The 26,541-nt window shown below is 40.2% G+C and overlaps 1 protein-coding gene across 1 annotated transcript in view; it reads left to right on the plus strand.

The window, feature by feature from the left end:
• The window catches only part of LOC119063924 (armadillo repeat-containing protein 3-like), a 77,634-nt gene that overhangs the window by 40,627 nt on the left and 10,466 nt on the right, over positions 1-26,541 (plus strand). Inside the window, exons 10-17 of the mRNA XM_053654719.1 lie at positions 5,120-5,272; positions 5,373-5,478; positions 14,898-15,147; positions 18,573-18,709; positions 19,554-19,722; positions 21,861-21,958; positions 22,644-22,745; positions 23,133-23,237. Coding sequence (XP_053510694.1) covers positions 5,120-5,272; positions 5,373-5,478; positions 14,898-15,147; positions 18,573-18,709; positions 19,554-19,722; positions 21,861-21,958; positions 22,644-22,745; positions 23,133-23,237 — 1,120 coding nt within the window. The remainder of the gene's footprint in view (positions 1-5,119; positions 5,273-5,372; positions 5,479-14,897; positions 15,148-18,572; positions 18,710-19,553; positions 19,723-21,860; positions 21,959-22,643; positions 22,746-23,132; positions 23,238-26,541) is intronic.

The following is a 26,541-nucleotide window of genomic DNA, read 5'->3' on the forward strand; positions in this document are numbered from 1 at the left end:
GCTGGTGTGGCTCAGCGGATTGAGTGCCAGCCTGCAAACCAAAGAGTCACTGGTTCAATTCCCAGTCAGGGCACATGCCTGGGTTGTGGGCCAGGTACCCAGTAGGGGCATTTGAGAGGCAACCACACATTGATATTTCTCTCCCTCTCACCCTCCCTTTCACTCTCTCTAAAAATAAATATAATCAGAGACATTGAAATAAAGAACAAACTGACAGTAGCCAAAGGGGAGGGGGAAGGGGGTAACAGGAAGAAAAGGGGAAGGACCACCAAGGAATATGTATAAAGAACCATGGACAAAGCCAAAGGGGGGTAAGCCTGAGGGTGAAAGGTGGGGGTGGGTGGGGTGGGGGGAATGGAGGGAGGAAAATGGAGACAACTGTACTTGAACAATAATAAAAATGCCACTAAAAATAAAAATAATAAAAATAAAAGTAAAATCTTTTAAAAATCTGTAAAATATGAGAGATTAATTATATCACAAGCAGTGAAGATAAAATTACAGTTTTATGTATATTTGGAGTACATGATTTAGTAAAAGATGTGATTTTATTTTCCCCCTTCTGCATCACTCATATAAATGATAGCAACTTTGACTAGTTGAAGGGATTTATATTCTAAACATGTATACACATATCTGTATACATGTCTGTGTGTATATTATGGGAAACATTTAATTTTCAACCCATACTAGATCTCTCCAAGACAAAGTTTTAATACTATAAGCCAAACTTCACTGTCCAGTACATAGCTGGTATAGAGTGGATTTTTGAGTTACATTATATGTGCCATATCTAAAAATAGGCTATACAATTAAGGTTTCTAATATTGGCAAAAGCTGGCTGATTCAGTATTCTGTCCAGTGGAGCTGGACCTTATTATATTTGGTCAGTTCTGTGTTCTATCTGTCACAGACTGCAACTATTTGAGACCCTAAGACAGTGGGAAGACAGGGACAATGTCACTCCTAAAGTTTTCACGTATCTCAACTTCTCTTTGGATTGGTGTGGCTGGGCCATTCAAAGATTGTTTCAGCCTCTCTTGGGGTGGTGAGTTTCATGAGTCTGTCACCCATCCTGGTATTTTAGTTCTACTACTAATTCCGCTGCTGGCACTGCACTAACCTCAGTGCATCGCTGTGAGTGAACTACAGCCTCTCTGGACCTATTTATTGACTTATTTATTAGTGATTATTGAGCCACCCCTTGGTGTCCATGAAGCGGGAACAGGCAAGCAAACAGGCAATCGCAATGCAATGTTAAATGTGATGCTGGAAGAACAAGGGTGCTCAGGAGGGTCACCTGATGCAGACTTGGATCACATAAGCCTTCCTGAAGTAGGAGGGACCTGTCCAGGCTAGAACCTAGAGTAGGTAGGAGACAGTGGCTGGGCAAAGGAGCTCCTGGTGGAACGGGGGAGGATCAGCAGTGCTCTAAGGTGCAGGAACGGTGTGTGTAGAGGCCAGAGAGGGGCAGAGCAGGGTAAGTTGCAGAACTGAACCTTTTCAGAATGGTTAGTGAGTAGAATGCAGCAGAAAACTGAGACTTAAGGTTGTACGAGTAATGAAAAGTCAAATGAGCGTTGTAAACCAAGTTGAAGACTTTGAACTTTATATTGATAGCAACAAAGAGCCTTGAGCTGACTTGGAGAGAGGAGAAGTCATTATAAATTTTCACTTTAAAAAAAGATTTTATTTATTTATCTTCAGAGGGAAAGGGAAGAAGAGAAGAAGAGAAACATCAATGTAGGGTTGCCTCTTGTGGGTCCCCCATTGGGAACTGGCCTGCAGCCCAGGCATGTGCCCCAACTGGGAATCGAACCACAATCCTTTGGTTCTCAGGCCCACCTCAATCCATTGAGCTACACCAGCCAGAGCAGATTTTCACTTTTTAAAGGAAGAGCACTTTTCTTTCAAAGTGGAGAAGAGATTGGAACTGTGCAGGGCCAGCCAAAAAACCAGGAAGGGGATTGCTGGGGTGACCTAGGTGAGCAGTGAGGGTGTCCTGGAGTAAAGATATGGTGCTGGGGATGGACTCAGAGCAAGGAGAATCACCAGCACAGGGCCTGGCACACTGGGAGGTCAGTAATTGTTTGTTGAGTGACTACATGCTTTGGGGGAGGGAGTGGGTGATGTCCAGGACAAAGCCAGGTTTCTGGCCTGGAAAGCAAGAAGTAGAATGGTGCCACTCACAGAAATAGGGACTTTAAGAAGAGAAGCAGGTTTTGATGGGAGGAAAGGAAATGAGGTCATTCTTTTATTTTTTAATATTTATTTTTATTTTTCAGAGAGAGGGGAAGGGAGAGAGAAGGAGAGAGGGAGAAATGTTGATATTCTAGAGAAACATCAATCAGCTGCCTACTGCATGCCCCCAACTGGGGACCTGGCCTGCAACCCAGGCATGTGCCTCAACTGGGAATAAAACTGGCAACCTTTGGGTTCACAGGCCAGTACGCAACCCACTAAGCCACACCAGCCAGGGTTTATTATTATTTTTAATTGTGGTAAAATACATATAATACGAAATTTATCATCTTATTCATTTAAATAACCAATAAGGAAACTCACTTAATCACTTAGTAAATTCCACTTATAGGTGAAATTATATGGTATTTGTCTTTTACTACCTGGCTTATTTCACTTAGCATAATACTCTGCAGTTCATCCATGCTATCTAGAAGGATAAGAATTCTTTCTTCTTTCTGCTGCGTAGTATTCCACTGTATAAATATACCAAGGTTTTTTGATCTACTCATTTACTGATGGGCACTTAGACTGTTTGCAGCACTTGACTATTATAAATTGTGCTGCTATGAACATTGGAGTACATAAGTTCTTTTGAATTGGGATTTCAAGATTCTTAGGGTATAATCCCAGCAGTGGAAATGCTGGATCAAAAAGCAGTTCCATTTTGACTTTTTTGAGGAAATTCCCTACTGTTTTCCACAGTGGCTGCACCAGTTTGCATTCCCACTAACAGTGCACTAGGGTTCCCTTTTATCCACAACCTCACCAGCACTTGTTGTTTGTTGATTTGTTATGATGGCCACTCTGACAGGTGTGAAATGGCATCTCATTGTGGTTTTAATTTGCATCTCTCTGATGGCTAGTGATGCTGAGCATCCTTTCATATGTCTCTGGGCCCTCTGAATGTCCTCCTCGGAGAAGTGTCTGTTCAGGTCCTTTGCCCATTTTTTAATGGATTGTTTGTCTTCCTGGTGTTGAGTCATATAAGTCCTTTATATATTTTGGAGATCAATTCCTTGCCCAAAGTATCATTGGCAAAATCTTTTATTAAATTTTAAGTTTGTTTTTAATAAGTGAAAATGTACACAAAAACATGTGAGCAGGGTTGGGAACCTAATTGTTCACGGTGTTTAAATTATTTAAAAATTTTTCTCAATAATTGTATATGTATTTTTAATGCAATAATTACATAGTCCAAACTTAGTCTTTTCAAAGTAATTCTTTTTGCTGATTTTCCCAATAGAACCCGCACTCAGGGTGCTCTGTTTAGTGTGGTTGACTTAGAGCCACCAGGAAAGTCTTCATTACAAGTCTAAGCAATTTAGTTCAGAGGCTCTGGGAAAATTTCAGACCTTGTGCATTCGGAAAAACTAACAAAGACTGCATATATCTTAAAACATTTTAGAAGCCATGTAGTTGAGATTTAAGTATATTAATTGCAGTTTTTTAATGAAACTGTTATGGACTGCCCAAATTCTAATTTCAATTTTTTAAATTTTATTTTATTAATTATTTTTTAGAGAGGGGGAAGAAAGACAGAGATAGACACATCACGTGACAGACAGCAACATTGATCGGTTGCCTCTTGTACATATCCCGACCAGACAGAACCCGCAACCCAGGCATCTTCCCTGACGGGAATTGAACCAGTGACCTTTTGCTTTTTGGGACAATACTCAAGCAACTGAGCCACATTGGTCAGGGCCTGAATTCTAATTTTAAATAAAAGGACTAAGGGATTAAAATGATAGGATTATAGGACATAGTCCTGATTGTTTTAAGACAAAACAATGAACAGAAGCATTAGTCATTTAGTTCGTGCCAGTTCTGGACAGATTGCTCAGCAGACACCCACGTATCAGGTGAGCCAAGCCCAAAAGCATCTGCTAATATGGTGGCATCTAAATGCGATACTATGACTGTGAAAGGGGCAACACAAAAGTTATTGTTGAAAAAAGACAAATAATATATTAATTTTAAAATGCAAATCTACTTGCAGTCATTTCTAAAAGTATTTCTGAAAAACACAATTAATCAAAATGTGTATAACTAATATAACTCCTGGTCAGAGAGAGAGGCAATGGATAGATGTCTCTCTCCCTTGCTTTCTCCCTCTCTTCCCCTGTCTCCAAAAATAAAAATAAATAAAATCCTTGGAATCAAGAGAAAAACATTAGGGAATAAAAAGAACATTAAAATACTTTGGTTTTTAATTTAGTTAAATTTTAATATAATTCATTTTATAATGAGGTGTGAATTATTATGGTATGTTCTTAAAGTCATAAATTTACTTGTTTGAAAATACAAAACTATGCTAATATATGTTAAGATTATGTTTATGATTATTTGGTAATTAAATAATTTTTGATATGTCACATCTATTGTACCTTAAGATAAAAGATGATTATGATTTTTATATAAACTCATAAACTATGGAATCATAGCTTGTTACTCATTTTTACTTTCTCCAGCTCACAGTTGATAGATCTCAGTCGCTCTTCAAGTACTGGGTTTGTGTTTAAAGTAAACGTCAAAGGAACAGGTGCTTGTCCGTCTGTAGGAGAAGAGGGCACGTGTGCACACAGCACCAGGCCGGCCCCCGGCTGTTGTTAAATAAGTTCTTGCTAAACCTGTAACTCTGCTCTTTCTTGTTATAGAATTTTCTTTGCCATAGTATTGATATCATATAGGGGAACAGAAAGAAGAGCAATATCCCCTATCCACTTTGCATAACTACTATGAACTAACAGTTAAATAGGTATTTTTTGTGTAGTTTAGACTCTGTGACTAAAGCCAGCAAATAGTTTGAATTCCTGTCATACTTTGGACAGTGTTTGCAGCAAAATTCTAACTTTTTTCTTTTGGCTTGTGAAAGCTCAAAACAGAAAACTTTTTCATGAACAAGAGGTTGAAAAATGCCTTGTAGCCCTTTTAGGCTCTGAAAGTGATGGGACTAAGATTGCTGCTTCCCAAGCTGTCTCAGCAATGTGTGAGAATTCAGGCAGCAAAGACTTTTTCAACTACCAGGGTAAGCAAACCAGAAAAACCTTTTTGTACATTTTTAGGTCACCATATTCTAGTGATGCGGATGTTGGTAAAGTTACATTTTACCTTTCTTATTTCTGTAGGGATTCCACAGTTGGTTCAGTTGCTAAAAAGTGACAATGAAGAGGTTAAGGAAGCCGCGGCCCTGGCCCTGGCTAATCTGACCACTTGCAATCCCATTAATGCAAAGTAAGTACAGAAACGCTCACTCAACATTGTGTTGTATGGGAGACCCAACAGTGCAAGATGTGTGCACTTTAATATTTTGGCTTTCAAGAAAGTTTGCATTTTTTTAGATGGTCTCTTTTGGATAGAACCCTCATGAAACGTCAGAAATTCTTATGAAAACAAGTCATCAGATAGGCCTGTTTTCCAAAGATATAGCCATGCCACCAGCCACATTGCTGATCTTCAGAGGAAGGGATCAGTTTGCCTTTCTTTATATTTTGTGAATTTTCTCTCACTCTCTCAGTTTGAAGCAGTACTTCAGAAACCCACCTAATTCCATTTTTGCTCACCCTTGGCCTTTTAAATCAGCCTTTTCCCTAGATGTGTCTTCCCTATGGAAATGGCCTTTGTTGCTCAGTGATTACACCTGAATGCAAACGCTTGGGTGGGATTCCTGACGAAATCGTCTCCGCTCTAGCCCTGCAGATGTTGGGGATTTGGCTGTCTAGCTGAGAAGTTGTATGAAAATGAAAATTTACACACACATGTGAATTTGGAAATATGATCATATTTTCCCATGATCCAAGAAATTGTCACAGGATATAGGAAAATCTATGCCCTGTGGCTCACAGAGGATAAGCAGATGATGATGATGATGACGACGGCTGACATGTGTGAGCCAGGCATTGAGCTAAGTTCTCAAAATGGAATATATCATTAAATCCTAAAAACAGTCCTGTGCTGTGGGGCATGTTGCTGTCATGTCCATTTTACAGACAAAGAAACAGAGGCGCAGCCATGGGATTGGCCCTTCATACTGAGGTCGTCTGTCCTGTGCATCTACCAGGAACTTGCAGAAGTTGAAGCTCTTAATTTCTGCCCTTGCAACTTTTATCTCTGTCTTCTGCTCACTGTCTTCTTGACTCTGAACTTCTCCCAATCTTTCCCACCAAAATGTTTCCCTTTGGCTTCCTGATCTCTTCGAATTCCTCTAGACTGGAAGGACCAGGGTCTTGAGCTCCAATAAGCACCTTTGGAGGAATGAGTTTTCTTCCCCTCCCTTCCTTCCTTCCCTCATTCCACTCTTTGCTTGTGGTCCTCTTCTCAGTATCCCTCCTCTCTTCCTCTTCTTCCTCTTTCCTCTCTTATAAAGAGTAAGGAAAGGCAAAATATATCCAATGGCTAGTAAAAATTTCCCATTATGCTATAAATCAAGTGGTCTGCCTCATTTCTCATTCCTTGAGGAATGATGAAGCAAACTAAGTAAGTTCTGGCCTTTTTTCCCTAGAAAATACTCTATTTTTTAAAGCTTAAGAAATGGGTAATTGTAAAAAAGGTAATGCACTAGTAGTTAGAACACCATGTCTTTGATCCTGTGTCTGTTGATTGAATTGCCCCATAAACAAGTTTGTAGTCTCTCTAAATTTTACCTTTCTTAACTATACAACAAACAATAAAAAGTGAATCTTGAGTATCTATTATATTTTGTGCCTCTGAGTGGTCACCCTCTACCCAGTGTCACAGAGTCCAGGACACAACTTCTACCAGGAACTAGACGGGATCACACTTTACCACTGTTATTCACCAATGCTTGCCGCTCTTTATGCGCTAGTCCCCATTCTAGGCGGTGGGGGCGTATTAGGGAACACAACAAAGGTTCTATGCAACTGCTTTCGGGAAACTTACATTTCAGTCAGGGGACAAACAACACTTGAGACATTTTTCAAAGGTAATTTCAGAAGGGATAACAGTGCAGATTAAATCCTGCAGCAGAGTCATAGAGAGGGCAGGCAGGACACCGGGGCTGCGCAGGGAGTCCTGGGACGGCACAGAGCACATCCAGGAAGGCCTCTCTGAAGAAGTGACGTTGGAGCTGGTGAGAATAACCCAGTCCTGGCAAGTGCCGGGGGTTCTCATTTGCTGTCGCACTAGAGCATTCAGTGTCCTAATTACTTAGGAAGAAAATCGACAATATGGTTGTGTCTGTCCCTTGTCATCTGCAGATAGGTGAATAGACTGATTTTCAGGCTAAACAGAAACATTTGGTAACTGCAAAAGCCATTTTTTCCCTGATGGCAGCTGATTAGTTATTGGTGGGCATTCCAGCCTTGGAAGCAGAAGGTGGCGTGTATAGCAGTGAAGTATTGCGATTGAACAAATAGGTCAATAAGGATTCCATGTCACCTGTAAGAAAATTACACTCGATTTCCCCAGACAAAAACCTGCGTGCTGTTTGTGGAGGTCAGCAGGTACTTGTCTTTTTGCAACTAGCATTTCTCTCTTGAGAAACCACGATGTCACAGTGACTGTAGCAGAAAAGCACATTGTGAACGTCTCAAAACCACGCCTACCAAAGCAAATAGTAGAGAAACAGTTTAGCTTCACATATTTAAAAATATTTTTTGCATCTTTAATTTTCTATAGGGTGGAAAGCTTTGTGCATTTGTTTCTGTGGCTGGGTTTTACTTTAATAATTATGTTACTTAAAAAAACCCTTCATTTCAAGCACTTGTGTGCAACTAATTGTGATTCTCTCCCTTATTATTGATAAGCTTCTTTATTATTTTTTAAAGATTTCATTTACTTATTTTTAGAGACAGGAGAAGGGAGAAAGAAAAAGGGGGAAAGAAACATCAATGTAAGAGAGAAACATTGATTATCAATCAGTTGCCTCTCGTACACACCTCAACCAGGAATGGAACCCACAATGCAGGCCTGTGCCCTGACCAGGAATGAGAATAGAACTGGTGACCTTCACTTTGCAGGACAATGCCCAGACCACTGAGCCACACTGGTCAGGGCCTGATAAGCTTCTTTAAATACTATTTCTTAAAAAGGAGAAAAATCCTCCTGGCTGCTTTCATCAGTCCTGGAGTTCAGCCAGAGTTCGGGGGTGCAGACCCCTGAAGTCTCCTGCCGCAGTGAGGCTGTGTTGGGGTCACAGTGGTTTTGGACTCTGGAATCGATCAACCTAAGGAGCACACTAGACATCTTAGATCATTACCTTTGTTGAAAACTGCCTGGAGCAAGAGTCAGGAACCCTGTTGACAGCATTCCGAATCTGGCTGTGATGACCAGGAAACCTGTTTCTCACAATGGCCGGTGTCCCACCCCCACACCTGTACAGACGCACTGGGAGCCCGCAAGGCCCAAACGCGCCAACCCCGAGGGGCTGCTGCACACGTACCTCTCCGACCACCTGCAGCGAGTCTGCTGACACAGAAGTCACACTGGGGGGATGGTTGCAATCACTGTTAACAAACAAGGTTCTGATTGCCAATATTACCATCTGTTCCATCAGGTCCCACACATTACCGTGTATGTGGGTCTGTTAAACAGATTTCTGTGCTGCCCAAGGTCGCCCTTGATTCACGGAACCAGTCTTTGCAGAGGCGTTAAACGGGAACCTCAGAACTGCAGCAAGGATCAGATTCTGAGAGGTGCCCAGTGGTGTCATCTGATGACACAACCAAAATAAACAGAGTCATCAATGTCTGCAAAGACAAGGTACCCTTGATATATAAAATAGAAGGATCCCTCAAAAGTTGTCTAAAGTGCAAGATTTCATTTACAAAACTGCATTTAAAAGTTACTTCATGGTATAACTGCAGAAATATCAGGGCATGGAGGTAATACTCCGATTTCAACAGCAGCTGTGAAGGATACAAGTGGGGATCCCAATTTTGTTGGGTCCCCTTCCTTCTTGCAAACTCCAAGTTGAGCTGAGGACTGTTCCCTCACCCCTTCTCAACACTTACAGAGGTTTTCTTCATCACTCCCATTGAGGTGATCCAAGTCAAGTACAACATATGACCTGTCAGCACTGGGGATATAAATAAGGCTCAAACACTGCCTCTGAGAAGTAGGTGCCAGGTGCAGACAGAGCACAGAGGAGGGAGTGACGGTCACAGATGGCTTTGCAGAGGAAAGGGTGGTTGAGCAGGATGTGAAGGGCAGACTTGAGTTCCTCAGGCAGAGGTGCAGGAGGTGTAGGGATGGTGTTTTGGACAAAGGGAACATGAATGCAAAGGCGCACAGCAGACATGAGATCTCAGTTTTCAGTGAGCCATAAATAGACACTAAATTAAAAAGATTACTTTAGCTGTAAGATGGAGAAAAGATTGGAGAGGGAGAAGAGAGACCTGTCAGGACAGTATTTATATTAATTCACAAGAGAATATGGTGGATTGGATTCCGTGGGAGAGATGGAGATGGAGAAAAGAGAGAGAGTTGGGACATATGGAGGTGGAAACTAGTCAGGACTTGGTGGTAGATTGGAGAGACATGACATGTCAAACTTGACTTTTTTCACATATATGAGTATAAACATGCTTTTGTACATTCCCCTTTTTTTATTTTAGCTTGACTCTTTTTTCATTTTACATATAAAAATCTTATTTGATTGAACTCCAGCTGGATGGAGACTAATGGTGGTAAGTATCAGGAAATATTTTCAGATTAATCCTGGACATTCTAACCGAGCAGTGTGACTTCTGCCCCACTCACTCGGATAGCATGGCACCGTCTAGGAGACTGAAGTGTGCTCTAAAGCATTGCAGGCTTCCGCTTGTGTGTGTAAGACAGGGAGAAATAGAATAGAATGTCTTGGGTTTGAGAGACACTAAATTAATGCAATTCTTTGTTTTTTAAGTACAAATTCTGCACTCTTATAACTGAACCTAGTTTTCAGGTAAGAATAGTAGCTCGTTTTGTTTACCATAATAATTTAATCACAGCGATGCTTTTCCCACATGAACAGAGGGGCACATGGTCATGGGCAGACATGTCCACACCATGCACATGGCTCTCCCAGCTGTGCGTGTGTGGCCTGTCTTCCTGTGCTGGCAGTTGTGTTCAGTTTAGTGAAAGCCATATTCCACTGTGTGCTAGAGTCTCTGGTGTTTTAAGCAACCACATTTTTATGTACTTCCCTTTCCTGTCTCCATAAAGAGCAAAGAAAAGAGCAGAAGGTGGATTATAAATGAACCAAAGCCAAATATAAGTTTGCAAAGGAGAAAGGCAGAGACAAAACCCAAGCAGAAATGCTGTGAGCAGAGGTACACCTGATTTATAAACAAGGGAAATTAACCATCATGACCCCATTTATTTATAAACAAGAGAGATTAAAATGATGCAACATGACCCCATATACTCATTTAAATTTTCCAAAAGCTCCCTGATACACAGAAGACAAAGCCTTTGAGAATTTATTGGTATGGATTTACCTGATACACTTTGGCTTCTGCCATGAATGCCACTGATTTACCTCCACTGTGTGCTCATTCTTTACTCTCCAAGATGTTTTAAACAGTGAATGTTATCAAATGAAAAACCATTAAGTAACAAAGGACTGGTGCGTTTTAACTAAAGTATGTTTATAATGATTAAAAACTAAAAAGTATTTGGTTTAAGAAACTGATTGCATTAAGTGCCTAAAAAATAAGTCAAAAGAATAAAATGATTTTTGGAAATATTTAAGTATATATTAATTAATTAGAATATATTCATCATTTAGATTCAGGACTTCTGGCAAAGATGAAGGCATAGATAGATAAACTTTGCCTCCTCACACAACCAAAAGAAGAATAACAGCAAATTTAAAAACAAAAAATAACCAGAACTGCCAGAAAATCAAACCATATGGAAGTCCAATAACCAAGGAGTTAAAGAAAAACATTCATCCAGACTGGTAGGAGGGGTGGTGGAGATGGGGACCCAGGTTGGAGAGGACTTGTGGTAAGGCAGCAGATAGCAAAGTGGGAAGTCCCACATTTGTGTGCAGAGAAACTGGGAGGAACAACTGGGGAGTGAGACAGACCACAGAACCCAGGGTTCCAGCAGAAGAAATAAAGTCTCAAAACCTCTGACTGAAATAAACCTGTGGGGGTTCAGGCAGCAGGAGAAATTCCCAGTCTCACAGGAGAGTTCATTGGAGAGACCAATAGGGTCCTAGAATGTGCACAAACTCACCCACCTGGGAAGCAGCACGAGAAGGACCCATCTTGTAGGTGGCAGAAGAAGTGACTGAAAGCTGGCTGAGAGCTGAGCAGGCGGCATTGCTCCCTCTTGAACCCCTGCCCTACATACAGCATCACCACGCCGTGACATAGGTTGTCTTGCCCTGGCAAATACCTAAGGCTCTGCCCCTTACTGCACAACAGGTGTGCCAAGACAAAAAAATAGAGAAATGCAAGTAAATGGTAAAGAGCTAGCCAACCTATTAAATTCAGAGTTCAAAAACACTGGTAATCAGAATGCTCACAGAAATGATTGAGTATGGTTGCAAAATACAGGAAAAAGTGAAGGCTATGAAAAGTAAAATAAGGGAAAATGTATAGGAAATCAACAATAAAGGGAAGGAAACTGGGACTCAAATCAATGGTTTGGAAAAGAAGGAAGAAATAAACATTCAACCAGAACAGAATGAAGAAACAAGAATTCAAAAAATGAAGAAAGACTTAGGAACCTCTGGGACAACTTTAAATATTCCAACATCCAGATCATAGGGGTGCCAGAAGGAGAAGAGGAAGAGTAAGAAATGGGAAACTTATTTGAAAACATAATGAAGGAGAACTTCCCTAATCTGGCAAAGAAAATAGACTTCCAGGAAGTCCAGGAAGCTCAGAGAGTCTCAAACAAGTTTGACTCTAGGAAGCACACACCCAGGCACATCATTATTACATTACCCAAGATTGAAGATAAGGGGAGAATTTCAAAACAGCAAGAGAAAAGGAGACAGTTACCTACAAAGGAGTTCCCATCAGACTGTCAGCCGATTTCTCAAAAGAGACATTACAGGCAAGAAGGGGATGGAAATAAGTATTCCAAGTCATGAAAGGCAAGGACCTACACCCAAGATTACTCTATCCAGCAAAGCTATCATTTAGAATGGAAGGGCAGATGAAGTGCTTCTCAGATAAGGTCAAGTTAAAGGAGTTCATCAACACCAAGCCCTTATTATGAGAAATGTTAAAGGCACTTGTCTAAGAAAGAGAAGATAAAAACTATGAACTGTAAAATGACAACAAACTCACAACTATCAACAACTGAACCTAAAACAAACAAAAGCAAAAACAAACTAAGTGAACAAGTATTATAGGAACAGATTCACAGAAATAGAGATCATGTGGAGGGTTATCAGCGGGAAGGTGGGAGGGAAAGAATGGGGGAAAAGGTACAGGGAATAAGAAACATAAATGGTAGGTACCAAACAGACATAGGAAGGTTAAGAATAGTATGGGACATGAGGAAGCCGAAGAATTTATATGTCTGACCCATGGACATGAACTAAGATTGAGGAATGCTGGTGGGATGGGGGTACAGGCTGGAGGGGAATAAAGGGGAGAATAAAATGAGACAACTGTAATAGCATAATCAATAAAATATATTAAAATTTAGAAAAAATATATTCATCATTTAAAATTCTTGCTGTAAGTTTTTTAAATTCAGTGTATCAACTGTAAGTTGAAGATAAGTTTCTGATAAATGAATAAATTAGAAGCCTCAAATTCTCCCATGTTCATAAAATCAAAAGACCACCATGTCAATTAATAATAGAAGAGATAATTAAATGTGACATTATCTTAAAAGTGTTTATTTTTTCCCTAAAAAAGGAAATTAACTTCCTCCCAATATTCTTATTTATTCTTATAAATTTGGGTTAAATGACATCTAACCAAATTTCAGTTTCAAGGGATGCCTGTCCAGAGATACCCCAGAAGGGATAAACATGTAGCAAATAAGGGAGAAATGGAATCGGGTGTTGACTTTGCCTTGGTATTAGCATGGTGTGCTTTCTGGGTGGATTTGTGTATAAACCAGGGGTGGAAAGTACCTTTGAGGTTAACACCAACCCAGCCCTTATTCTTCAGAGCTGCTACCTCTTGTCACTTCTGTCCCCAGTCTCTGCTGTTCAGGATCCTTCCGAGCTGGTTTGCATCACTATGGTAGCTTCCTTTCACCTACAGCTACTGGTCTCCTTATCGAGGATTTATTTTCTGGACAATTGTGATAACTTCTGTCCTTAAGTTTGTCAATTCTCCTTTACAATCAGGAAATGCAAGTGACAGTGCCAACTAAGTTCAGTGCGTCAGAGTACAGGGTGATGGGCTGCATCACACAGCCTCGCTTATTCTGGGGCTATTAAAATAGCTGTAAGTTTTGAAAAATGTGCCAAATATAAACTTAAAATAGATGTGAATATTATTGGAGTCTCAAATATGCTTATACTGTCTTCATTACCTTTATTTCCATGATGATTTAAATGGATTTTAACACAATTTTGGTCTTTCTTTAAAACCAGACGCTTTATACATCTTATTGCTTGGAACATCTCTTATTGGAAGCCATCCTGAACATTATAGCACATTATTAATTGTCTGCCACTCATTAAAGTGGTCCCTTTCTTATTTTTACTATTTTATGAGTTCTTAAAGTATTTACAAAGCAAGGTCTATAGAAAGTATGGTGTTCTTAAAAGGAGATTTTATTTAATTGTGAGAAAATGTGAATATATTAATGCATAATTGTAATCTTTTTATATGAGAAACCAGAAATTTAACAACTGAATATGCCTACATTACTGAAATTACCTACTTATGTCGATGTCTTGACTTTGATTTTTAATGTTTAATTTATGAAAGCAATTAACATGCAAAAAGGTTTGCTGTCTCCAAATGTGCTAACCTCTGCCAATAATTAGCAAACTAATTTGAAAAGGGAAAGATGGGCTCAAGAATTTGAACTTAAGTGTTCTCATGCTCACTTATTCCTTCTATTTAAAGCTTTGTTTTCCTGTTGGTTAGGAATATTTTAATAGACTTTCTTTGAATAGAATTGCCTGTTCTTATAAGTATCACTGATTTTAAAAATGAGACATCTGTATCCCTGATTGGGATGGCTCAGTTGGTCAAGTGTCATCCTGCAAAGTAGAGGGTCACCGATCCGATTCCAGTCAGGGCACAGGCCTGGGTCGGTCCCTGGTCCGGGCTTGTACGAGAAGCAACCAAGTGATGTTTCTCTATAACATTGATGTTTCTCTCCCTCTCTTTCACTTTTCCTTTTGCTCTCTCTAAAAATAAGTAAATACACCCTTTAAAAAAAAATAAAATAAAATAAAATAAAATAAAATAAAATAAAATAAAATAAAATAAAATAAAATAAAATGAAATAAAAATGAACATCTGCGGAAGGGTTTCTAAGTAATCACATGTTTTTCTATAACCAAAACTATAGATGTAGGAAAATGATCATTTAAATTCATTCACACCTGACATATCCCCAGACTTCATTTAAATCATTAAAGCCTCAATCCTGGGCTCATCACATTTAGTTCTAGAATCGTATTTATGTACTTATTTATTTTATAGCTCAGTTGTACACTCCAAAGATAATTTCTTGGACTTAAATGAATGGCACTCATTTTGCCTTCATTCACCCAGTGCTGCTGCCGAAGCTGATGGTATCGGTCCACTCATAAACCTCCTGTCCAGTAAACGAGATGGAGCCATCGCCAATGCTGCCACTGTGTTGACGAACATGGCAACGCAGGTGGCCCTGCGGGAGATCATTCAGAGCCATGATGTCACGCATGCGCTCATCGGCCCGCTGAGGTCTGCGAACATGGTAGTGCAGAGCAAAGCTGCTCTCGCCGTCGCCGCGACTGCCTGTGATGTTGAGGCCCGGACAGAGGTGAGAGTTTGAAAAAACATTTGCTCTCTTTTTTCTGGTTCATACTTCTGGGTGGATTAATTTGAAACATTTTCAAGTGTTTGAACAGATTTATTATTTAAGTCTTTCCAAACTGATGTAATGTTTTGGAAAACAAAAGGGCATTATCTAACTAAGAAGGTGAGCATGACTTGTAAATCGTCAATTCTGTTTCAATCATCAAGTATATATTCCTGGAATAATCTCTTGCCTCTATGCTCTAGGAAGCATTGTTTATAATGTCTAAAGAACTGGAAACAAACCAATTGTCCAACTCTTGATAGAGTGGATAAATAAATTATGGTTTATTCATAAAATGGGATCTTACATCAGTGAAAATGAATGAACCATTGCTACAGACATCAGCAGAGATGAATCTCAACAAACTTAATGCTCAGCAGAAGCCAGTTTCGAAGAATGTATCTAATGATTCCACATGCATATACCATTCAGAAATACGCAAAGCTAAGAAATATGTTGTTTAGGCATATATATATATATAAATTAGAACTATAAAAAAAGCAAGAGAATGATGAACCCCAAGTTCAAGAAATTGGTTTCCTCTTGGGGGATTAAGGGTGTAGATGTATTCAGAGGAGCACTTGGAGTTCAAGGTTATTGAAATGTGCCATTTCTTGAGCTGCTGGTAAGAAACAGATGTGCCTTTTACTGTGACTCTGGAAATTGTGCGCACAGGTTACACAAATTCTTTTGTTTCTCGTGTTGCAAAATTTTAGAAGATAGAATTGTCTTCTTTACAAGTCCATCACATAAAAGTGTGTTTGCTACTTGTGGTTGGTTCTGTTAAATCTTTAGAAAGATTTAATATAATCCTAGAAACCTCCCTTTATGTCTTGCTTTTCTTATATTCTTTTGTCACCATGGCACTCACTCAAACAGCCTAGCACTTTGTCCCTCTCTCCTCAATGTAAATGACAATAGCTAGCATTTATTGGGTACTTACTTGGTGCCAAGCAGTGTATTAAGCTCTTGACATTCATTTGAACCCCACTTGAAACAGGTATGTTTGTAATTCCCATTTGACATATGAGGGCGGTGAGGCTGAATGAAATGCTGGGCTCTAAGCCAAGGTGGTAAGTGTTAGGTCAAGTCCAGAGTCCACCCTCTCAGCTCCCAGGTCTTTCCTCTTCTGTCTCTTAGATTTCTACTCTATCCCCCTTCTTTGTGCCCTTTAACTCAGTTCATTTGTATTCTTCCATTAAAGTAGTAAGTGAGCCACCAAATATTTCTTTACCAACTACTATGTGCCAGACACTGTGCTAAGGATGGGGAACACAGTGGTAGACAAAAGTGTCTTGGCTACACCTCTGTGCAACTTGCAGACTAGTCCATCTATTTCCTGGAGCATTGCAGCTGTCTCTTCAATGATCTCTCTACCCCTGTCACCTCCTTCTCCCCACACTGCCTCCAGACTGATCTCTCCAATGTGTGACCCTCATCACATTATTGCAAGTCCCCGGAGGTGTGCCATTGCCCCATGGTTAAAGGTGAGCTGCTTAGAGTGCTGTGCAAGGGCCCTCAGTGAACTGTACCTGCCTGCCTGAGCCTGAAGCCTCTTCCAAGTGGAGTTCTGTACCTCAGAATACTGTGCTGTTTGTGATTCTGCCAGTATGCCCTGTTCTCTTATTTATAGTTCCTTGTTTTCTCTGCTTGGGGAGCTAGTTTCACTTTTGTCATCCCGATAAACTCCTGTTTTCTCCTTCAAAACCCAGCTCAGTCATCTCTTTTATGAGACCTTTCTCCAGTCCTGAAACTCGGGTGCATCCTCCACCGTGCTCCCATTCATTACACCCTGTGCAGGCGTCCCTGGGCCTTGTGTTACATTATATGGTTCCTGTGTGAAAGATTCTAATAAGCTCCTTTAGGGAAGGGAACTGAGTGTTTTCTTTCTTGTGTTCACATGATTAATACACACCTGGCCCACAGTGCATGCTGAGTAAACATTTGTTAAATAAATGAGTAAAAGGAATGAATGAATGAATGGAGGAATGAAGGAATTAGTAGAGGGATTAATAAATAATTACATCTTTGCCAAAAGAACACATGGAACAGGGTTACTATTTATCTTATGTTCACCAGAAATAAAGATGTTCAGAAATTTGGCCTGTTAAGCATAAGATGCTTCAGGAAATTTTTCTAAGCTGCCCAATCACCTGTGCTGATGTGCAGTCTCTGCCAGGGTCCCTTTGTTTGAGAAGAAACAAGATCAAAACTGGATCATATTCCACCAGGACTCGTGTCTTCAGGATGCTGCACACAGAGACTGGCAGAACATTCTTTATGTCCTCCAGGCTCAGATAATAAGGAACTGCATTTCAGACAGTGAAACAATAGCTGGGTCAAATCTTTTTTTTTCTGGTTATAATAATTTTATGCATAAGTAATTTCTTTTAATAATGTAATGAATGTAATTCTGTCCAGTTCTTTTATTATTTTTCTTCTCTTTTTTACTTTTTGGAGAAACGAAGAAAAGGCACTGTGCAAGGATAACAGAAACGGGTCTCTGTGTAGGTTATGGCCTCAGCATTGCTGGGGCCACACTGCGGACCTGGCGGCCATGTCCGAGGCCCTGCCCTGCCTGCAGCGGCGCCCCCTGCCCAGCCATGGGGGCTGCGTTAGTTTCCTGTTGCTGCCATAACAAAACACCACAGCTTCGTGCTTTAAAGCAATACAAACCCACTATCTCACAGTTCGAGAGGTCGGAAATCTGAAAATGGGCTAAAATCAAGGTGTCGGCAGAGTGGTATCCTTTCTGGAGGCTTTAGGGGAAATCTCATTTCTCGGCCATTTTTAGCATTTACCAGCACCTGCGTTCCTCAGCTGTGCCCCCTTCCTCCATCACTCCAACATCTGCTTCTATGCACCTCTTTTCTCTGGTCCTGGCACTCTTGTCTCCCTTATGATTCCACTGGACTCACCCCATAATCGAGGGCAATCTTCCCATTTCAACTCCTTAACTTAATTACATTTGCAAAATCTCTTCCAGGAATGAGGGCGTCTTTGGGGAACCATTCTTCTGTCTACCTCAGGGCCAAATGGGCATTCAGTGTTGAGGAGCTGAGTGAATAAATACAGGGCATCATCCCGCTGGTGGACAGTGAGGGGACAGCTTTTCCCCAGTCTCTGCCCTGTGCAATATCACCGTGACATCCCTCAGTTACTTTACTGTGGCCTCTTCTTGACTTTGAGCAGAAAATTGGAATTCTGTCTGTAAGGGTTTGTGATTGGTCTTTTCCCCTTGAATTTAATAAATCTATATATGGACACGTCCTAAAATGTTTTTACATAGTTACAACCTTTAAAACAATCAAATAATGAGACTTTTTGAAAGGCATAATGCTTATATGCAGGACTTCTAATGTGTAAAATGTTGGTTCTACTTTCAGTTAAGAAATTCGGGTGCTTTGGAGCCGCTGGTAGAGCTCCTGCGCTCCAAGAAGGAGGAGGTCAGGAGGCACGCCAGCTGGGCTGCCATGGTCTGCGCCAGCGACGAGCCCACGGCCGCGGAACTGTGCAGGTTCGGGTGAGTGGAGCTGTCTCAAGTTCCTGGCTCAGATGAAGAGCGGAAGATGAAGAAGTACACTTTTAAGGCCCAAGCAAGGTCAAGCAGAGTCCCCCCTCCCTGTCCCAGGTCTGCGGAGTGCTCAGGGGCATTACAGGTCACAGCAGGAGCCTTACCTCCAAAGGGACTGCCTCCTGGAAGCTGGGCCCTTCCTTCATCTTCCCCATTTCAGGATCTCCCTCACCACCTTTACAAAATCATCCTCAACATTTCCTTTTCCACCTTTTCATCTTGAGAAATGCTTCTCTTTCATTTTTCTTAACTGTTGTCACACAATCCTATTTATCCTATTTGTCTCTCAACTGTCAAGGCTAGGATACAGTGGATGAGCCCTGAGGACCATCTCCATTTTCCTTTTTCCCGGCCCAGATCTCTTCATCAGAATTCCTCACCCAGCTAGCCTCACCAAATCAGCTCCCCTCACTGATGGCAGATGACTTCATTGCCTTTACTTCATCAGTGTAGGCAGTTTCAGATAGGTTGACCCTGTTTCTAAACATTTTTATTCTTTGTATTTATTGCCTGCTTAGCTATAAAAATTGGAGTTCAGCACTACTTTTGCTTTACACGAAGAACCTTTTTTCTGAAACTGCCCTTTTTAACTCTTTGAGTATGAGTTACTACAAGGAATATGTGTTCTCAGAAAGGAGTGATTTGTCTTCATGACTCTGTCAGTATTATTCTACCAAGGGCAGATAACTTTAACTTTTCCATCTCGTTAAGGATCTTCGGTAGGTAGATGGATGAGAACTTAATGCTGGATTGTTTATATGAGACAAATAATACCTTTTGCTTTTATCAACAGGGCTTTAGATATCCTTGAAGAAATTAATCTTTCAGTAAGCCGAAAAAATAAATTCAGTGAGGTAGCTTATAACAAATTGCTGAACTATCACCTGCCTCTGAAATATAGCCGGACTGGCTACTTGTCATCAGGTGACATAATTACTGATGGATTCTATGATTATGGCCGGGTAAGTGGGAGCACCAATTAATATTTCAGCATGTATGATAATAATTTCTTCTTTAATCGTGATGCCATTACATTGCAACTTTATAACTACCTAACGTAATTTACATTTTTATAGACATAAACTTGGGAATCAGAACTTCATCCTTAACTTTGACTGGGTATAAGGTTTTGCATTGGTGTACACTTTTAACTAGAATCTGAGTAGTTTTACTGAAATCAGCTTGCTGAGCTAGTTCAAGTTTCAGAGAAGGTATGAAAAAAACAGCATTTTCAGTTTGGAGTTTTGTTATTTTCAAGGTTCTATGTAGGTGATACGGACAGAAGTATAGGTTTTTAATTTTATTAATTATAATCTAATTGAAATTTATCAAATTTTAATACTGGATTTAAAAATGTAATGTAGAAGAATATTGTTTGACTTAACTGCATTTCTGACTGTGATTTTTAAAACAATATAGAGTGCAATTCAGTGTTAATGCTGAGAGAAATGGGAAGCTAAGAATTAGGATCTTGAGGCCTTTTTGATATTGCTGCTTAAGCCAGCGTTTTCTACCTCATCTGGAAACTAAAAGCAATAAGAATGGGGAAAATTAAAAACCCACAAATACCATTTTAGGCAAAACAAGGAAACAAATATGATCCACAGACTTCAAAAAAATTTAAGAGTTACTACAAGTTGCTGAGATCAGGCAGACGCTGTTGAAAAAGAAGAATAGAAAGGGAAAAAAAGAAGCACAAGAGAGCTAGTAGTGGCAGATCTCAGAAAACACCATACAAATAATATATATACTTCCTGAGGTGATTGATAGGGGAACTCAGAAGCCCAAAAGGGAAACTGTTCCAGGCGGGTGCAGGACCTCAAGAGCTGGGGTGAGCAAGGTGGCAGGGGAAGCCCTTGAGCCAACTTGGTTCAAAGAAGCAGAGGAGACAGGGCTATGAGAAGAGTCCCATGGCTAAGCCATATTTGCAGGAAACACTCTGTCATGACAACAGAACTAGAGATATACTTGGAATAAGGAAAAACAGCTAGGCTAACACTTTAGTCTTGCCTCCTGCTTCCCCCGGCCGCCATCACCATCATAGTGCAGGCGCAGACCTCATAATGTGCGTAGGAGCCCCTGAGATGAGAAATCGCAGCTCCTAGAAAGCCCATCTTGCTGATGAATCATTTTAAAGACCTGACACGACATTAGTACAAAAATGCTTTAAGAGAAATGAAAGGAAAGAACAGAGAAACCAACAATGAATATATCATAAATATGTTGCTGTGGATCAGAAAATGGGGACAAGATTCATTTGTACATCAATTTTTTTTAAAAGTTGAGGAGACCGTATACTTCATAAAGGAGAATGCATATACTTTATAATGCATTTGTTCAGAAAATATTAAGTTTCTAATATCATATTTCTGATATTTTTATCCTCACCAGAGAATATGCTTATTGATTTTTTAGAGAGAGGTGGAGGGAGGGAGAGAGAGTGGGAGAGAAGCAGCGATGCACCCCAACTGGAGACCAAACCCTCAACCCAGGCATGTGTCCTGACCAGAATCGAGCCCATGACTTTTTGGTTTATGGGACAATTCCCAACCAACTGAGCCATACCAGCCAGGGGATCCATTTTATTTTAAAAGGATCATGACAAGTATCTTGGATGAGAGGAATCTAACTGTAACATGGTTGGAAAAAGACCTCAGAAGGTGATGTAGTCAAACCTTCTTCACCAGGCTAATGAAATTGCTAGAGCAGAGCTTTGTCTAGCCTATTTTCAGATAGCCTTACTCCATTTTTTGTAATCTGTTTAGTAATTAGTTACTCTTAAAGACAATAAGTTCTCCCTAATGTATATAGATCTGTAACTCAAATACTTTCAGGAGCCAAACTGATAATTACAGTGTGAAACAGCTGAGGATAAAGCAGTAGAGACTGTGGGGAACTAGAAAGATGTGCCCTGCCCTAAGTCACGATGTCCACAAGCTCCAGGGTCCTATTTCTAATTGTGTGTGTGTGTGTGTGTGTGTGTGTGTGTGTGTGTGTGAAATTACACACCTCCAACAGTTGAGAACATATTCTATCAGCACTCATATTAAAACATATAACCTGTGCTGACATTACTTTTCAATCTGTAAATTATTTACAGATAAATCCAGGCACCAAACTTCCACCTTTGAAGGACCTCTGCCTAGAAGAAGCAAATGATCTACGTACTGTACTCTTAATCAACAGTAAATCTGATGTGTGAGTCTTTGTGGGAAGCAGGGATGCGGGAAGCACACATTTTTTTGTTTACCCATCATCATGTGAACATGTGAAGATTCCCAGGATGGATCTTTCCTTTCCCCTGTGTATCAAGCACTGCCGTGGAAATAAACACCGATCCATGAACTCACAGCCTGACATAGTAAAGTCCATGGAAGAATCACCACCATGGTTTTTCCTTTGACTCCATGTTACCAGTCCACCCCAGATGTATTTCAGCAGCCACAGCTTCTTAGTTTCCTGGTAACATGAAGTCATTGAAGAAAGTATTAGCGGATGGGAGCAAACGAGGGCAAATTATGTTTACAACTCTCTGGAGCCATGTGCAGGCATCCAGGCATTACACAATGATTTTTATACACATAATACAAGGTAAATAGCAGAGCTAACAAGCATTCTTTAAATGGTCACATAGATTAATATATCTATATAGTACATTTTATGTGACACATTTTATAAAAGTATTTGCTATTCTAGCTCATGGAAACCTTTATAATATTTCTTGTCTGATTATAACCTCTCCTTTATGCTTCTAAATTAATATGTCACTTAAAATCAAGCCCTAAATATGGTTTTCAGAAAAAGAACTTTTTGTAGGACAAAGCCAATGTTGATAAGTTAATTATTTTAATTTGTTCATACTTTCATATATATAAAATTATAGTTCTCCACCTGCATCTATGGAAGATAAATCCTCAGACGTTGCTTATGGGCAAACTGTTTCTTCTACATCTTCCTTAAGAAAAACAAGTGAAGAAAAGACCAGGTAATAAATGATCTTTCATCCATGCTCAAATAGTTCTCCTCTCAATTTGGGAGTAAAAGAAATGCTTCTTAGAGTAATCTATAACCCCATAATTGGCTTTTAAAATTGCTGTGGAAAAGATCTCTGGAAAAGCTGCCAGGGCACCTGGGTCGGCACGGTGTCCGCTGTGAGCCCACAGGGAGGTCTGGAGCCCGTGACTCGGAGTCTGTGAGCTAGGGTCCTTTCCTGACCTGCAGATGGAACACTGCGTGGTGGCCTGCTTTGTAATGGCGAAGGGAATCGAGGCATGTAAAAAAGTGAAAATAGAGTGCTAAATGCCTTGTAGATGTAATGGATTGTTATTTCCCATACAATTCAAATTTGTTGTGGTTCTTTTCAAATGACAAGAAAAAATAGTGCTCGGTTTGGATCTCCCACAGAAGAGAAATCAGAACCTACCTCTGGACGAACCACTGCACTTAGCAAAAGCGCCACTAAAGAAAAAGGATCAAGGTAAGAAATGTGGCATTGATTCTTCTCGTGATGGTAATCATGACAAGTTTTAATTACCCACCAAATTTGGTGAAAGGGTGGGGTGCCTTTTAAATAGGAATATTTTCTTATGCAATCAGTATATTGAACTACGCCGGACTCATGAAATGTAATTAAATTAACTTTATTTTTGTTTCTTGCTGTCATTAAAACTTACCCAGACGGACTTTTCCCCCTGCCTCTGGGTGAGAACTCAGGTCACTCTGATCATTATAAAGTCCAACAGTGACTTGAATTCAAAAATGATTACGGAAACAGTGTCTAGGACTGAAAGTCCAACCCTGTGTGGCCACCAACTTAAGCTGCACTCTCTGTGCCCCCGCAGCGGCTGCCCGTCGTCTCTCTCCCTGCTCTCTGCATCCACACCCCCTCCCATCTTGCTCACCGACACCTCTGCTCCTTTCGGTAGCCGCAAGAGGAAGACAAGTGAAACAGGACCGACTGATTATTTGGTAGAAAGATTTATAATATGGTTTTGTGCTCTTTAGGCCTGGCAAATTTAAAACATACTTTCTACTTGTCTATCTTATTTTTAAATATATTATTTCTCCTGTGAACTCTCTCAGACTCTTCAAAAAACCACTGGACCTTCTGCCACACTCTATGACCCTGTAATTACTGTTGACGTAAGCCCCTCAGCACCACTGTGGTGTGTTGGACTGTCTTTGGCGCTGATAAGGAGCATAGCCTGTCTAAACTGAGACTGTCCCCAAGGGCCCTTAAGGGTGTGAGCAGTGGTTCATTTTCTATTTCTGGCTTTATTCGTACTGTCAGTCTCTGTTGCTCGTTGTACTGCTCCCTGCTCCTAATCTGCTATTGGTCCAGCCCTGTTTGCCCTCCCTCTCCCTTGCCCTCCTCATGCAGCCTCTCTGCTTCTCCCCTGCTGGACCGAGGACTCCTTGAGGACAAGAACATGTTCTGAGTCACATCATTTCTCTTTTCATTGCCAGTATTTAGCACAGTGCTTATGTAGGCACTTATATTTGTTCCGGATAGATATCTGAACTTTGGCAAGAAATAGTTATTTTTGATAAGGCTTATAAATTATGTGTCTTGAGCAAATAGGTTATCTTTTCCTTGTACTGGGTTCTTTCATCAGTACAGTGAAAAGAGTAAAAACTGAGCATCTACTAGGTTCCAGGAATTGTTCTAGTGTGGGAAATATGGCAGTGAACAAAAACTTCCACACTCATAGAACTTACATCCCAGTGGAGAGCCAGGCAACAAACAAAATAAACCACACGCCACACATGTATACACATAATATATATCCTCCTAAGCCCAGAATAAATCATATCTTCATTTGATACAATACTTCCTTCTTATCCTGTTGGAACAGATGAAGTGGAAATAAGACTCTCAATGGAATAGGTTTCATTTTGACGTCAAATTCCTTGAATTCCTTATTTTTTATCACTGAAGTGGAATTCTTTGAAGCTAGTAGGTATTGTGATTATTTTTCACACACCAACATTTTTCTACCTAAATTAAAATTACAGTGAGTTGGATTCAGTATTTATATTTCTCCCTCCAGCCTTGTGCTATAGTTTATCTATTCAACTCAATGATATTAAAAAGGAGCAAGTGATTAAACATTGGAAATAGCACTCCACCATTTGGGGCCAGACAAACCTCTCTCTCTACTTACCTACCTACCTACTCATTCCCTGTGAAGATGGAAAATATTCTTGTTTTGGATCCACACAGTAAATCTGCTTCTGAAACAGTTTTGCTAAAGTCTCAGCAAGAAAGGTAGAAGTTCTGCTCTCTTTAATCATGAATCAGTGTTCTTTCTGGGGGTTAATTTTATAATTTCTGAGCATTTATTTACATTTTTATTTAGAAGTGAAATTCATGTAGGCATCGAAGCCCTTATTAACACAACTTGGCAGCCTTCATGGAAAAGAAGTCCAATTGAAGTACTTCTGCTTATACCAGCAGGACAGTACCATTTAGGTGTTCTGTTAAATTATCTATTTTTAATAAATATTTTTCTTTTTTCTTTATTTTTTTCTGTATTATTTTTAGAGAGGGGGAAGAGAGGGAGAAAGAGAAGGAGAGAAATATCAATGTGTGGTTGCCTCTTACCTAGCCCGCACGGGGATCTGGCCTGTAACTCAGGCATGTGTCCTGATTGGGGATTCAATTGGTGACCCTTTGGTTTGCAGCTCATGCTCAATCCACTGAGCTACACCTGCCAGGGCAAATGATCTATTTTTAATTATTATTTTTAAGAGTTCATTTTTATTGTATTTTTCTCATTACCATTTATCCCACCCACCCATACTCTCTTCTACCTCCACCCACACTCCTCCCCCACCTGGCACTCACCACGCAGTTGTGCGTGTCCATGAGATCTCTTTCTTTTTTGTTCCATCCCTCCAGCACCACCCCCAGTCTCCCCACCCCAAGCTGTCAGCCTGCTCTCTATGAGTCTGTCTCTATTTTGCTTGTTATTTTTCATCACTCAGTAAGATAACACTCCTCAATGAGCTTTGCTGGTGTATTAGATGGCATCTTCTACAGGCCAAATGATTTTTCTTACTTCAGGCAACATACTCAGTGGGAAATATACCTCTTTGTTCTACAGGTGGCTCTGTGTAATCATGGGGATGAGCTTTCCAACCTCATAAACTCATCCAGTAGTTTCATTTTATTTATTTATTTTTACTTTATTTTTTATTGTAGTTCAATTGCAGTTGTCCCCTTTTCCTCCATTACTGTAATTTAAGAAAGCAGGTAAACTTAACTCTGCTTTCTACCATTCTAATTGACCCCTTAGTACTGTTAGCTCCTAAGTTACAAATCTTACTATGTATGTGAATATGCTCAGTTTATCTATTTGTGGAAAAGGAAAAGGTTAAGATGAAACAACTGGGAAATATTAATTTTTGCTTAGAGACTTTTTATTACATTGTAACTTAGATTCATACAATCCAATGATTTATTCAGGCTTCCCCAGTTTTACTTCTCACATGTGTGTGTATTTAGTTCTGTACAATTTTATCACATTTGTAAGTTCAGGTGTCTATGACTACAACTGAGATAATGAACAGTTCTATCACCACAAGAATCTTTCTTGTCTAATTGCTTCAGCGCCATTATTGAAAAAGCTGTATTTCTGCTCTGGCTGGTGTAGCTCAGTGGATTGAACACGGGCCTATGAAGCAGAGGGTTGCTGGTTCAATTCCCAGTCAGGGCGCATGCCTGGGTTGCAGGCTGGGTCCCCAGTGAGGGGCAACCACACATTGATGTTTCTCTCCCT

This window comes from Artibeus jamaicensis, unplaced genomic scaffold, assembly GCF_021234435.1.
Source record: "Artibeus jamaicensis isolate MK-2021 breed Jamaican fruit bat unplaced genomic scaffold, CSHL_Jam_final contig_867, whole genome shotgun sequence".
Taxonomy (NCBI): domain Eukaryota; kingdom Metazoa; phylum Chordata; class Mammalia; order Chiroptera; family Phyllostomidae; genus Artibeus; species Artibeus jamaicensis.